This window comes from Ascidiella aspersa, chromosome 1 (genome assembly GCF_963924565.1).
Source record: "Ascidiella aspersa chromosome 1, kaAscAspe10.2, whole genome shotgun sequence".
NCBI classification, from domain to species: domain Eukaryota; kingdom Metazoa; phylum Chordata; class Ascidiacea; order Phlebobranchia; family Ascidiidae; genus Ascidiella; species Ascidiella aspersa.
In genome coordinates this window covers 26757831-26773708 of record NC_139447.1, presented here as the reverse complement: position 1 = coordinate 26773708, position 15878 = coordinate 26757831, and the positions used below count along the sequence as shown (strand labels likewise).

The 15878-nt window shown below is 36.3% G+C and overlaps 2 protein-coding genes across 2 annotated transcripts; both read right to left on the bottom strand.

The window, feature by feature from the left end:
- Positions 1–109: 109 nt before the first annotated feature.
- LOC146168906 (uncharacterized) lies at positions 110–9108 on the bottom strand. Its single transcript, XM_083382873.1, has 8 exons — positions 8969–9108; positions 7118–7243; positions 3653–4036; positions 2985–3110; positions 2664–2809; positions 2346–2477; positions 1565–2146; positions 110–1334 (listed from the first exon to the last, which is right to left on the bottom strand). The coding sequence occupies exons 1-8, from the start codon at positions 9037–9039 to the stop codon at positions 1150–1152; spliced, it is 1752 nt and encodes a 583-aa protein (XP_083238999.1). The 5' UTR covers positions 9040–9108; the 3' UTR covers positions 110–1149.
- A 189-nt stretch (positions 9109–9297) lies between these two features.
- LOC146168905 (U6 snRNA-associated Sm-like protein LSm1) lies at positions 9298–9744 on the bottom strand. The gene has a single exon (XM_083382883.1). It carries the CDS (start codon positions 9707–9709, stop codon positions 9308–9310), a length of 402 nt encoding a protein of 133 aa, XP_083239009.1. The 5' UTR covers positions 9710–9744; the 3' UTR covers positions 9298–9307.
- Between the last annotated feature and the right edge of the window lie 6134 nt (positions 9745–15878).

Genomic DNA, 15878 nt, shown 5'->3' with positions numbered 1-15878 from the left:
GAGCTTGAAATAATTCGGCGCAAGGCCAGACCGTAAAATTCAACTCTAATTAAACTTCAACACTACAATATAACGCTTATTTCAAGATATGTAACTACTAGTAAAAAAATAAGCTGCAAACAGCCACACCAGAATATATTCTTCCGATACGGAATTCTATCCACGCAGCCTGACGCTTCAGCGTTAAGGAGAGAAATAAAACATAATCAAAGAAATCAGAACAGCAATGAAAACAAACGACATGCTAACTAAGAATGGAAAATCGGGGTTAAAATTAAGCTGTACTGTTGTTCTCAGGGGTTAAAATTAAGCTGTACTGTTGTTCTCACAGTAGGGTTTAACCAGCATATATATAGTCTCACAGGGCTGCCTAAGTGTTGGCGAGGTTATAATAGGGGCGAAGGAAACTGATTGTTTACATTAAAAAAGTCCCAGCACATGTCGATTGTGCGAAGAAGATTGCATGCCCTTGCTATAAAGAAATCAATTGGCACCAATTTAAAACGAAAGCGACAAAATTCTTTGATGACAGCAGATGAAAATTCGTTATATAAGTTTTCTTGACAAATGTACTAGTAATATTTTTCGCATTTGCCGTTCAAAGGGGCAAGAAAAAAGAGAAACGCTACGGCAGTTAACATGATATGGACCAGTAGTCGTGCGCGGGGTTTAAGCTAATATAAACTAGACTAAGCAATTACTAAAAAGGAACGAAGGAAGTTAACGCAAAAAGGGCTTTGTGATAAAGAGGTAGACCAAGATCAACTTAACCAAAGAATTGAACTTAGCAAGAATGTATTCAGCGTGTAGCACAATAGCCCCATTCCCGTTTAAAGAATGTCTCTAACTACTACACAGAGATCAACAATATCGAGCGAGAACATATAAACGATGATCAAAAAGGCTCGTAAAGTTAAAAATACCATTTTCACGCCTGGCATGGTCAAAATAAGTAAAAAGAAAATTTCAGCCAGCAATATTCAATATCACTACAGAAGTTTCTGCGTACAGTTTCTTGAAATGGATCGGAAATATTTTAAGGATTGAAAAAACAACACAGCATGAATGAAGAATAATGTACCAAGCTAAACTCGGAACCTTGATAATGGCATTTCGAAGCAAAATGAAACTCTAAATAAAACCATGAAACTAATTGTGCATGGGTGGTGCCTGTACGGCAGTAATAGGAAAGCTGATTAAGCCTTGTTCGTTCATAGGGGGAGCCCCTGGTGGTACAACGGGTCTGGGACCGGTGTTGACTTGGGGCGAGGGGGCGAGATTGTTTCGCACGACTTGCTGCATTGAAGTATTGATGACAGAAGTTCGCGGCAGGCCTTGAAAAACAACATGAATTTATTATTTGCTACAATCCGAAAGCTAGCGTAGCACGTCATTACAATTGTTCAATTTTTTTTTTACTTTTTAATAGTTAGATTTTTAATAAGAACGCAAAAACGTAATTTTGGAGACGTTGTTTTATTTAACGTTCGTATAATCATCATTTTTTGCGTGTATGTTTTTTAATCTTTTTACGTTGCAATGGTTTAAAAAAACGAAGACTCACCGGAGTTCTGGTGTGAAGAAGCCTGGTTGCCAGGAGACACGTTGTTGAACGGAACGGCAGGATGAACGACTGATGGGTGAACCAAAGAAGGGTACATGGAGGGCGGCATGCTGCATACTGGGTTTCGCAAAGTGTCGGCCACCAGGGTAATCTCGTTTCCTGTACCGGTGACGACCGTACTTGCCAGTGGCACGTTGCCAGTTGACCTGGTAACAGTGTACACGACAGGCGCCAGTTGCACCGTGTGGCCCATTGACGATTGGTGTACCTCCACTGGCAGTGTCACAATGGCGTTAGTTCCGGTCTGGATGGCGCACCTGCCACCGCCAAGGGCAGCTGCCATAATGGTACCTGCGAAACTGACTGGTTGCTGAGTCATTTGGTTTCTGGTCGGCCCGCCACCAGCGAACGAGCCCATGGCCTGTTGCTGGCTCATCTGGTTTGGAACCGGTCCAGGGAAGCTTGCTCCCAGCTGGCCGAGGTTGGCTGGCTGTGCGATCATGATCTGCTGGTTCCCGGCTTGAATCGTTTCCACGTTGTTGCCAGAGTTTACGGCCAGGTTGGCAGTTATGACCTGCGCAGCTGGAATCCAAAGGTGTAAGCTTGAAAGAGTCGCACTAATGATGCAAGGCATAGTTTCTAGGACCAAACGTGTTCAACTTTCTGAACGTTAAGTCTATTAAACAATACTATATTCTAAACTTTACCTGCTGTTGTATAATTTCTTAAACTAATGACTCTACTTTCCTTGAACAAACCATAAAATATGTTACCCACTCACCAATATCTGTAGTTTGTGGAAGGGATACTGGAACCTGCTGCAGTCTTGCCCCAGTCGCCACAACCGTACCCTGTTGTTGTGGTTGACCAGTCGGTCCATTCATCATTTCTTGACCAGCTGACTGGCCAGTAACTAAAAACAAATGTCAGTTTATTAATTAATTAAAAAACAAGTGAAAAAAAATCAATTAATAAATAAAAATTAGGTTTAATAAAATCATTCAACATTGCAGATTTGTGTTATTTTAATAAGTCATTGTTCAAGATTAGTAATGGATTATGTGTATCCGAGGACTTCAAATATCATCCTTCTTTTTACCTTGGACACTCAACTGGACGGGAACTCCTTGTGGCTGGTTGTTTGCAACAACATTCTGTTGCAAATTGCCAGGATTGCTTATGGCTACATTGGGCTTGAAAGTTGATGTCATAGTTTCAGAATTCATTCCAAATACTGATATACCCCTTTAAAGAACGTAGTAATTTTTAAATCATGATAACAAAAATATTGACAAAGTAACCAATTTAAAAATACCTATGGTGTTCCTCTAACTATGTTTAATACCGGGGTAAACTAAATTGAATGAACAAAACAAGCATGGTGTGATAAATAATATGTTTTTTGAATAAATAAACCAACCTTTTCTGAAAGCGGAACTGTGCATTTTGCTCCAGTAGAACTTCATTTGTTGCAGCTAGATCTGAAACTTGTTTTTCCAACTCTTGAATTCTCTTTTTCAATGTCAGATTTTCTTCTGCCAATTGCCTAAAACAAAGAGATAAACCAAACTTTATAATACTTTATTTTTATCTTAGGGTTACAATTTAGTATTTGGTTAAAGCTCAGTGTAAATTAATGATTAACGATAAATGATACAACATAATATCTTGGGTCATTGTCTCTACTCTAGCTGGCAAAACTTTATTTCTTTATTTTTACTGTCGTTTTAATGTAAAAGATTTGACACTCTGGCAGAATTATCACAAAATTACTAATCACACCCTCCTGTTGGCGTTTGCGGTTAGTTTAACTCAGTGGTTTTCAACCAGGGTTCCGCTAGTACAGGCCAGGGGTTCCGCAATTTATAAATTGTGTAGCTAATTGAGGTGTGTTTATCACACTGTGGGGTTCCTCGAGCCAGTGGAATTATTGCACTGGGGTTCCTCGAGCCAGTGAAATGTTTCGATAGGGTTCCACTCCAGCAAAAATGTTGAAAAGCACTGGTCTAACTACATCACAGGTGTCCAACAAAATTATCATAAAAGGTCATTTAAGAGCCTAGATCTGTATTACTAAGGACTACCTACCTTTTTGTTACGTCAAACATTGAATCATCCCTGGAACCTGAAGTAAAAGTGGGAAAATCCTTACAGTCTTCATCGAAATTGTTCATTCCGTCCATTAGAATTCGAGGCCGTTTTACTGCGGCCACCATAGTGTTCATATCCTCAGCAAACTTGGATGCTTGTTGAGCGTCCAAATGTAGGAACTTGCATTTCTTTCCACGGAAGCACTCACGATTAAGGAAGTCTCTGCATATTGGACTAGTTGTGTCGATCGGTTTCATTTCAAGTTTTTCCTTTCCCAAGAAACAGTCACTGATGCCGAACTCAAACTGGAGTTTTAGTTTGTATGGCAATTTCTTCTGTGAATAGTAGTTCTCTTCCTCTTGGGTAGAGCAATGAATAAATCTGAAAATATCAACATTTTAAAGCTACCGTTAAACATTTTATCTGTAAACAAGCAATACACTGAAAGGCTAGATCCAGGGGCGTAGCGTGGAGGGGTATTTAGGAGTCTTGACACCCCCCTTTGAAATCTCAATAAACAATGATCACAAAAATAAAACCGTAATTGCTGCGATGTTACATCGGAAACATTGCACCTGGCATTGAAAACACGTCGGCCGCCTAATCAGGTCGGTGCTTATCGCCGTTAATCACCGCTCGTTATCGTTGTTTCATTTGGCATTTCGCCTGTCACCGACTCAAGTAATCTGAAACAGGCCTTTTAACGCATATGTATTTTATTGGTAAAACGAACAGACTTCTCAACGACGTAGAGAAAACAGGCGTGTAAACTACATTTACGTGCAATAATTGCCGGTACGCCGTTAAATTTTCCGGACATATTGGCGGCGTTGTCGTAATCTTGACCACGCATATTGTCTGAATTTAAATCCCACCTGTTCAAGCTATCTAAAATTAGGTTACTCAGTGCGTCCCCCGTCAAATCTTCTGCTTGCATGAACCCCAGGAAGTCTTTGTGTATCTCTCCCCCATCATCAACATATCGAACATATAGCGAAAGTTGCTCGATGTCAGAAACATCGCTAGTTTCGTCGGCTAAAACGCTAAAATAAACTTCTTGACTCGTGCAATTATTTTTTGACGAATGACATCGCCGACAACATTAATAATTTCATTCTGGATTTGTGAACTGTAATACATGGCAGCCCGATTGGATTGAGCCAAATAATCTGTGACTGAAGTGTCCCCTGCCGAAGTTCGAAATCTTAAAAGTGAGCGAAAATTGCCTTCGTTTTCTGCAGTTTGAAAGTTTGCAGGAGCAGTTAGCTGACCAGAATCGCGATGCCCGCGAAGGGGAATGTCGCAGAATATTATACTCTCTACCACAGAGACAAGAAAGTTATTTTTTAGAGGTAGCAATCGTTGTTGATCTCTATCCATTTGTTCCAAAACGTCTCCCCTCTCTAAGACCTGAAGAAATGACTCCGCTTTTATGGTTGCTGTTTTATGATATTCGAGCGACGCGTGAGCATTCAACAACGTAGTCCCTTTTACATATTCTGCCGCACTCCGTAGTGGAGTTTTGACGAGCTGCTTTAGGGATGACCCTCCTGCCTTTTCCGGTGCAAACAGAACGCAATGTTTGCAAAATGCACCTTGCACTACATCGCTGTAACAAGCCAAGGATGCGCTTTAAGCCATGATGCATGGAAGGATACTTAACAGATTTTGTTGTTTTTCATTCTTTCTAGTCTTGGGAATAGGTAACTTTCATCTGGCATCCACGGATTGAACTAAAGTTTCCGCTTTGTCTCCCTCGAAATATTAGCTCCAACGAAATTTCCAATGTCATTTGGAGACCCAGTTCCAGACGATTGTTGTTGAGGTGACACTATACTCGCTGATTCGATTTGTGTTTATCTTTTTCATGGCTCCTTTCTGGCAATTCTAATCGACCACTGACACTCCTTGTGTCAAAATACGATGTGATTCTTCTTACTTTTTGCTTCTTTCTTTCTGGAGAAGTCATATTTTTGGATAAAACTCGTACTTTCACTGACAAACTTTCAAAAACACTGTCCATTAGAACAATAACATTTAACTCCTTTCGAATCCACGCTGTGTAATCGTTTTATTTTTTATTAATGACCTAGATACTTCTGCCCCCCTTCACGATGAATCGTCTAAATAACATTTCCCGCTGAGGATATATATTATTAAAACGTCGTCGAACTATAGCTTCCTGCTTAACTGATAATAAATGGCCATCTTACTTGTTTGTTTTCGTTTTGTACAGTTTCAGCTGAATAATTTACTAATTATACCGAGTTTAAAAAGGGCAATTTTGAAGCCACGTTTCATACAATCGGCGAAACTAAACTACAAATATCACAAAATTTGTTGATAAGCAGCGTTAATTTTGCTGACAACGAAGTGCAACAGTTTGTGATTGACACGTCACAGAGCCTGTTCTGACACCACAATCTAATAGTTTTCGCGCACAATTGAAACACGTGCCAATCGGACGTGAATGAGTCAACGGAGTGTTGTACTTTTCTAACGTCAAATAGACAAATTTAAAGAGCCGTAAGCTCCTAATAATCGCCGATTTTAGCGTCTAGAATACACCAAACGTAAAATTTTTCGGCCTCCGCCCGCACCCGCCAAGGGTGTTCATACGACGCATGTGTTCGCTTTTGCTGGACGTTAAGAGTTTTTGCTTATTTTGACGTCATTATTCATTACAGTCAGACGGAAAATAGGGGAATTCCCTAAGTTGAAATTGCGGGACACCCCCCTTTGAAATGGTCACGCTACGCGCCTGGCTAGATCACAGTTAATGTGCATATATGTTTCATAAAAAATTTTTATTTTCTGATTTATAGGCTTTAAAGAGGGATGTACAATACAAAATATTAAAGACATAGTTTATGAAATTTCATTGAACTTCAATTCTTGAATGCCAGTGTTGTGTTTACTTTACTTAAAGCATCACATAAATTAAAAGCATTACTTTACTTAAAGCATCACATAAATTAAATCAAATTTTAAAAAATAAATAAATTTATCATAAATATATGATAAGTTTCCATTTATATGCAAATTTTTATTCTATCTTAATCACTGTTGATAAATATATGTGTGGTAAGTAAAATATGGTATCCCTCTCATAACCAAAAGTATTGTATTGCTTCTTTTATATAGCAATGACTAATTAACCATTATTACGTTGCAACTTGCAAGCTTTGGTGGTTTTAATACAACCTACAAAAAAGGTAACTGAGACCCCATGCCTTCCATTTCAATGCAAAAACTTTTTTTATTGTACTCGAATATCATTGTTTTTAGCCATTTCTCAGTAGCAAATAACTTTCAAAAGTCACAATATTAAAATATCAAAATCATTTAAACACCAGTTCTAGCAAGTATTTTGGTTGGAATTAGCAAACAACAAAAGTCTTGGTTGTTCAAAAATATGTGCCATGCAAGATTTTTTTATTTCATTTAAACAAAATGACAAACCGACAACTTGTTCTTTGACATTGGTTGTTCTGAAAGTCATGACAAAACTCATATGTAACATCACTTTCGGACACATCTACGACTTCATCGAGTTCAGCCAAGGTTGGGTGATCATAGCGGCATCGCCTAAAAAAAAATTAGATCAAAACTACTAAAAACCTCATTAAATCAAACGAGAATTTACGATTTAACAAAACCTTTTTATAACTTTTATGTCCACCATTCATTACCTAGAATGATTTTAAAAACATAAAGTTTTAAAAACATATAAGAATATTCTTTTAGAGAGGAGTTTTGCGGTAACTATATCATTTCATAAAAATGGAGGTACCCCAAAAGGCGAACGGCAATGAAGTTGGGCTACATTTTAGAGAATAGTGTTTTAGTTGAAGAGGCCCATTGTTACACTAACACCAGATTTTAGCGAAGACTGCGAATAGCCGTGGCATCAACTGTGCCTAAACCATTAAATAAAAAAGTGGTGAACATTTTAGGGAGAAAGGGGAAAAGGATTAAATTAGTATTGTAATGTCTTTTAAATTCTGAGTATATGAACTCTTGTTTCTTTGCAAAATTATTTTTGTGCACAGAACAAACTAGTCTATTCACTCTTATTGAGTTGAATGCCCACTTGATCGGTCAACCTAAACGAAGAGAGAAAGGCTCTCTATGGAGAAATAATGTCCTGGTCGACCGAGGTGCAAACAAGTAATGAAAGATAGCGTTTGGCAGTGTTGTAAACAAGTCATTTTAAAAAGACTTAAGTCCCAGTCAAGTTATTTGTAAAATAACTTAAGTCCAAGTCAAGTCTTTTCGAATAAACAACAAGTCAAGTCCCAGTCCAAGTCATCAGTTGCGTAAGTCAAGTCCCAGTCAAGTCATAATTAGAGCAAGTCAACTTCAAGTCATGTCCTTGTCATAAAAATAAAACGTTAAACCCATTAGAATTTTAACTCGTATGATTATGAACAATAACTGAACTAAAAAATAAGGAAAAGGGAACATAGAGCAAGCATTTTGTTTTTTGTGTAAAAATTTGGACAAATAGCTCAATTTTAATAAAAAAAATACTTAAAGAAATGCTTTATTTCAACCCAAGTCATTTGTCCGAAAGACTTTAAAAGTCAAGTCAAGTCATTTAAAAACAGTGACTTAAGTGCACTTAAGTCAAGTCATGTCAAGTCATTGACTTAAGTCGTTACAACACTGACGTTTGGTGTTAGATTGTTGTAAGAAAGGATGTTCAAAGTAGAATCCTAGGGGATTCTAGAACTTAGGTTTCAAATCTAGAATAACGAATCCAGAATATTGAATCCTAGTACACTTTTATTAAGTTATTTAACCTTTATTTTGTTTAAGGGATAGATTAATCTTAATACCTACAGGGCCCACAGTCACGGAAATAAATCACAAAACAATTTGCTAGCATTTGTATATCGTAAAAAATAATATCCTAAATGTTTAACATTCTTAACAACTGTCATTTGAAGCAGTTGTGCAAATTGTAATACATGTCAACTGTCAAGGTTGTTGCAAAAACCTAATATTTTGGCAATATATGAAGTAAAATGCAACACTACAAAAGCAATTCGGTTCTGTTTTTTTAAACTTGGTTGTGTGTCAGTTTTACTTTTTTTGACTAACGCTCTTAAGTTACACCTGATTTGAAATGTTCATTTTTGCATTGTGATTTTTGAAATCTTAACATAAGTCCTATATCAAAATAGGTAAAAGATACATATTCAAAAATTAAAGCAATGTAGATAGTTTTGGATCTAAGGCAGATTGGTTAGTAGCGAAATGTTCGAATAGAAACAAAAATTATCAGCCAAGAAAGCAAAATTAATTTACCTTCCTCGTTGACATAGGTTCCTTAAATAATCACGACAAACACTGTTTTTATTCCGTATATCTTCATTCATGTTTGTCTTTCATTTCATAAACTCAGAAACTATTTTACACAACAAAATAAAAACTGGAAAGACTTTTCCTGAATAAAACAAATTTTAAGTTTAAAGTTAAGGGGAGTTGAAAAGTGAAAGAAAAAATCTATACAGTAAACGGACACATTTGTTATATTATTCACGAAGGGCAAAGTTGTGACAAATTTAAGGCAAATTTTAGCCATTGAAGCCAGTATATAACAAAAAGCATGAGTGTGATGTGCCTAATATTCTAGAAAAACATTGTTTAATAAATTTCTTCATTTTGCTCTACAGATGGAAGTAAACCACGATCTTTCATGATTTTTAGTTTTGTCTTTTCTTTTTCCTCTTTTTCCAACTGAGATTTGGTTTGTGCTTCCAGAATAGTTTTAATAGAAACTTTTTCTAAATCTTTTCGCTCTTCATTTTCCAAGTCAACCTCACCTAACAAAACAACATTCTCTCCACGAACAACAAAAATGCCCCTAGGAATGTCACCATACATTTGCCCAACATGGATTCTCTCCACTGTATTTTGCAAAACTAGATTGGCAAATTGATCCACAGATCGCAAGTATCCAATGAGCACTTTTCCATCGCGCAGTACAACTAGTTGCTTTTTATCAATTTCTTCAATGAGACTTGCGGTGCCTGGCATGTAATTCATTGTCGGCTATTTCTTTTCTCATTGTTACATAAGACAACCTTTATAGGTAAGTAATAAAAAATCAAATTAATATGTGAAACAGAAAAGTTTTTATTGACAGAAAAGTTTTCTGTTATTGTTAACACCTTGTTTTTGCATACCACAAAAATGCATATCTGTTTATGCCAGTGGTTTTTAAACCAGGGTCTGCACAACATCTTTTAATGACTTTGCCAAAAATTATGATATGGAATTGTAACATGGAAATTGATATTTTTGACCATATAAATATTTGAAGTCATGCTTTCAAATACATCTTCTCATGGATATAATTAAGTATAGGGTGCATGGTAAACAAAAAAGCTTTCATTTTTTGAAAATGTGTTTCTAATCATGGTGTTGCAGGAAAAACTAAGTAATATCCTATATTTGCTTGACGGGCATCGTCCACCGAAATATTCCTAAAGCATTCTATTGTAGGTCAACCAAGTGCAAAATGCACAACTCTGCATCACACCACGCATGTGCGGTGAACATACCATATCGAGAAATGTTTTATCTGAATCATGTCATTCTAGTAAGATCACCTCAACCCTAGTGGACATTGTTTGGAAAATAGTGCTTGTTGCTATGGATATCGCTATGTTATGTTTTTTACTATAACCTGAAATTTTATAAGTGGTATAATTTTTGCTATACAGCTTAGTAAGTTGGTTTTGATGCTAAAATGTGTTTTTCTTCTGTAGTTTAGTTCATAACGAGAATCATAATGCAATTTGCATGCCCATATAACATTAAATGCTTCCTTGGGCTGCATAAAAATGACTTTCCATTTTAATATAGACCTAAAAACATTTTATACTAATATCAAAATGTATAGATAAATATTGAACACTTTATATATTGGCAGATGTCCTATTGTGTTTTTTGTTCTTACAACAATAGGTGTTTAACTGATGTACTCTATTAAATGTTAGTTGAAGGGATTTGAACCATGCAAGGACAGCACAAAAAATGATTGTGCATGTAACCACTGCTACAATATGTCTGACTTAATAAAATTAGGTTTCCATAAAATCGAGTAACAAGTTGCATAAATTTGAAACTGAATCAAATCATTATCTAATAAAAATAGTTTAATGTTGAATGACATCTCTTTGTTGGAAGTAAATTAAAATTTGTTATTTTCTGAAGTAGGTACTAATGACAAAATATATTCCTCTCAAATACTTCCATGGATTTGAAAATGTATAAACTGCCATCCAATAGATTGCAATATTGGTATAACCATAACAAATTGTAGCTTATTGATTTTTATCATGTGAAGTTTTTTTGCAATGTCATACTTATATGGATTAAAGATAGGTTGAAGTTAAAAAATACAACATTGGGAATTACACTTTGAAATACTTCCCAGATGCCCCAACCAGTGTTGTAATGACTTGACTTAAGTGGACTTAAGTCAATGTTTTTAAATGACTTGACTTGACTTAAGTTTTTTGGGCAAAATGACTTGACTTGACTTGAGTCATTTGGACAAATGACTTGGGTTAAAATTAATTGTTTTAATTAAGTATTTTTTTATAAAATTGCATTATTTATCCCAATCTTTGCGCAAAAAAGAATTTGCTTGTAATATGTTGCTTTTATGTTATTTTTTACTTGAGTTGCTCATAATAATCGGAGGAGTTTGTCGGTTTTCATAATTTAAAGTTTTACTTTTTGGACAAGGGCTGGACTTGAAGTTGACTAATGACTTGCTCTAACTATGACTTGACTGGGACTTAACTTGGGTAACCGATGACTTGGACTGGGACTTGTTGTTTATTTGAAAAGACTTGACTTGGACTTAAGTTATTTTACGAATGACTTGACTGGGACTTAAGTCATTTCAAAATGACTTTTTTACAACACTGACCCCAACTGCATTCTATAACTTAACTAGTCTAAATATGTCATTTTTTTTAAAAAAGTGTAATATCTGAGCCAAATTAATTACTACGACAACACTATTTCACACCAGATGACGACCCTTGTAGTGGTTTGAGCAAGTATTCTAGATAAGTGAACATATGATTTGCTTGAGCTATTTGAGTGCAAACCAAGGCGTTCCCTACCACCTCTTTACAGCAACTAAATCAGTTGTTAAAAGTGATATTGCAAGGAAGAAATAAATATAACAATTAACTAGCATCCTAACCCAAATAATGTTAACTTAATAAAACCCTGGACGAAAACGTGGTATAGGCCACGGCGGCACTGCGCTGTCTAGAATCCTACCACAACGCACATTATCTGGGTTAGGGTGGGTCAAACATTACTATTAAATAATAAATATAACAATACTTGACCCACCAGCCACAAGTTCTAACATTTCGGCTAAGTTTAGACGTTTTTAAAGAAATTGTGAGTCCGTTTGTTATAATAACTATAAAAACAACCTAAGATCTGACGACTATATCAGATGTCAACATTCCAAAATCTAAGTCGCTATAGCGAATTATTAATCCGAACGAGTTTTATTCACTGACCTCAAGAATTCGTGAACTTTATAAACCGGTTTGAAAATAAATTTGGTGAACCGGAACTTTTAAATTGCTCCGAACCGAAACCGGAACTGAACCGGATTTCGAAAACATCCTTCAACTCGAACCGAACTTGAACCGGAAAAGTCAAACGGTTCGACTCCTTCTCAAGATCAGTGGTTTTTATGTTTTTTATGTTTCTGTAGAAAATAAATAAAAATTCAAAAACTTTGAGCGTGGTAACGTGGTAATTCCGGCGATAGTTCACAACAAATCGTTTTTCTTGTAGAACAGTTAACGACAAAAGTTTTGAGCTTGGTTGTAGGCCTAACCTAGTGCTACCATATTTTCAGCACCCCAAAAGAGGTCATTCTCTTGCCAGCAAGTAAAACGAAAGTAGAATTGTTACGTTTGAGAAAAACGTGCGTTTGAGGAAAAAAAAGTATTGTATTAAGCTTCGAAATTAACACCCCCTTTTCTGAAACAAGGATACTTCTGGCGTAGCTCATCAGTAGCCTAAACAGAGGTTTCCTTTTCAGCATTATAATGTAGCCTATAGCTTGTTTTGCTTTATTGTTGTCTAAATTTAAGAATAATCAAAAAAAATTAAAGCATCTGCTGAGAACCACCTGTAGGCTATGCGATAAATGAGTGGTTCTTAACCTTTTTCCGCCGCACCCCCCTTGGTAATTTTCCTATGCCTTGCGCCCCCTCTCTACGAAAAGCAATTCCGCATTTTAATTAAATATCACTGAGACAATTTGAAAATAGTAAAGTTTGTCGTCGGTCGCGCGAAGCGCGAAAAAACTTGGGTTTAATTGGCACTAAATTCAGGAGGCTTTTAGCATTGGACACACAATAAATTGCTCGTGCACGAAATGATTTTGACAAACGTGTCGTGATGGCATTTACTCCACAGTTGTAAGGCTGCGATGTCAGCGCAAATAAATATGTAAGCGAAAAAATTAAACTTTGCGTTCGTGTTTCAAAAGATGTGATGACACACAATACAACGGCAATTATTGCAAGAACATTATCGATTCGAATTAAATAGGGCCGTTATACCTTCAATGATATGAAAACATGCAATGGCACTCAAAGAGACTTTGTGCTTAAGAGAGTTAACATAAGTAGAAAAGAGAAGATTCCGCGGTGCGCGAAAATTTTTTGCCGTTTTAATGTTAAAGTTGGCAAAAACAGAGTTTGGACAGCGCTGTAGGAGTGGTGTACAACCCAGAGAAATCATTGGAATCATTGCAAAAAAATTAAATATTATAACTTAGAGCTAGCGCTTATAGTTCTTGGTTGCTAACGCTAACAGACGTGTTATGAAACACACCTGACCAAATAAGTTATCCAAGCCTTTTAAACCTGTTTATACTTGATACAATCGTGTCTTCTTACGAGTTATAAAAAAATCACGAATCACTTTAAATATTGGGAATATCCGGTTCATTTTATCGATGTAAAAAAGTAAGTCACTTTTTCGCGTTATCCTCCACTAACAGTGACCCATGGTCCTATATACCAGTGTTTCTTAAACAGGTGAATGGTTCACCCTAGGGTGAATAAAATTGTTGCAGGGTTGAACCAACTAAAAGGGGTGAGTAAGGGTGAACAGTCAGAAATGGATGATCGCTCTGCAGTATCGACTACTGAACTGTTGTTTTTTTGGTGTTTTTTGCTTATTGTATTAGTGAAGTTGGTTTGCACTGAGTGTATAAGTACAAAAAATTGGTGACTGTGCTTTGTGCTTTTGTAGCTTAATACGTCGACGTATTTGGTTTACATTTTACATATTAAAAACGTGGTGTTATTTGCAGTGAGGCATAGGTCGATGGGCTAATAGCATGATGCCTAATTAATAATCAGCTTAACAACAATTAGGATTTATATATTCGTCATTTGTGAATAAACCGACAATTCTTTTTGAAGGTTTAACACGCTCGTCACACTCTTTTGCAAGACCATTCGTCACCAAATATGTTATCTGAATTGCTTGCGCTATTGTATATGCAGTGGTTCAAAAACGATTATTTATTCAACCGTGCATTAGTGAGATACTTGCGGCTGAACAATAAATTTGCATTTCTTTTTAATTCCTCCCGAAGCCACCTGTAAAATTAAATATAATGACACAAGTGAAACTAAATCTAGCTTTTTAAATTGGTCTGTGGCCCACCTCAAATGTTTTTATGGCCCACCAGTGAGCCATGGCCCACTGGTTGAGAACCGTTGTTAAATTTTGACACAAATAACTAAACAAAAATTATTTGAAATTTTATCGCTGGGTGCGTCGTCGCAAGATCGACGAACATTTACAAGGGCGTCGCGCGAAAAAAATGGTTGAGAACCAGAGGTTTACCTAAGCTGCCAATAAAATTTGAATAAGGTCGTATACTCGCAGTGTTGTTGTTAAGATTAGTTTATGTATAAATGTGTGAATACAGCCTGGGAAAATATGCAGTTGTATTATAAGGAATACCCCAATACTTAGTAAATGTAGGCTACTAGAGAAAAAGCCATATAAGATTCTCGCCGAACGCAAACTTTTGTTCATTTATGTAAGTAGGCCTACATATGCAAAAAATATAATTTGGGAGAGGCATCGCCTCGTGTTTCTTTCGCTGTTTCACCTTTTAGGACATTTCATGAAATGCAATAAATTACTTTTTTTATTGATCAACAATCGGGTTCTCTTTTTTAGTCCGATATAATGTATCAATGTTACGAAATATGTTTTTTTAAGAGTGGATTGTTTGTTTATGCTTATATAGGCCCTACTGTTGACGACCGGTGGAACACATATCAGTTATTGTTTCTGGTTTATGTACGGTAGTTCGGTGATTCTTAACCTTTTATGGCGTAATGCTTGAGTTGATTTTGATAAAATTATAAACTGAACGACAACTGCAAAAAGCTGATTAGATTTGTTGGTAATTTAGACATTTTTTTTGCTAAATCAAAAGTAATCACCCAACTCATATAACATATTACCAGGGTTGCCATCTTCCGGGACCAAAATATAAGCACACTATTCAAGGCCTGGCCGTTTATGAGGTGACATTTTCTATCAATGCGATATTGTCATTATGTTATACATTTACAATAGGTTAGTTGCGATATTGTATTATTACCGTTTTTTTCGAGAATTATTTTAATTACTGGTCTATTCTGTGAGTAATTTTCGCCGTGTTTTGGGTGCAACGCTTGATCGATTTTGTTTACATAAGTACTTGCGGTAAACTCAAAAAATTGGCTGTAGACTGGGAAGAGAGAGAGAGCAGTTGACTTTGTTGCGGCGCTACTCGCTACCACCTAGAGGAGATAAAGTTGACATATTTAATGCTGTACCCCACCTCATCGTGTATGATATATTGTTAGCTCAGGTTATGGCATAAAATGCCCCACTTGGGTTTGTTGGACAAAGAAACTTTCCCTTCTCGGCATTGTGAGTTCTTTTTAAGTGGCTGTACTTTAGCTGATAGATTTGTTCTCCGATATTTGAGTGTCCTTCAGTGCTTTGCCGTTGAATGACTATGCAGCACGCAGTTTTAGGATAAATATGTTAGACACTTATAGTAAATTGGTAAGGCATAACACGATCTGAACTATATAATAAATATAAACCATCCAATTACCTGAAATGAATTTATCGATTTTGT

Coding starts and splice junctions, on each gene's coding strand:
- LOC146168906 (XM_083382873.1), bottom strand. CDS start 9,039: ATGAATGAAGATATACGGAATAAAAACAGTGTTTGTCGTGATTATTTA. Junction 2,810..2,984: donor CAGTTCCGCTTTCAGAAAAG/GTTGGTTTATTT, acceptor CGTTCTTTAAAG/GGGTATATCAGTATTTGGAA. Junction 1,335..1,564: donor TTCTTCACACCAGAACTCCG/GTGAGTCTTCGT, acceptor TTGTTTTTCAAG/GCCTGCCGCGAACTTCTGTC.
- LOC146168905 (XM_083382883.1), bottom strand. CDS start 9,709: ATGAATTACATGCCAGGCACCGCAAGTCTCATTGAAGAAATTGATAAA.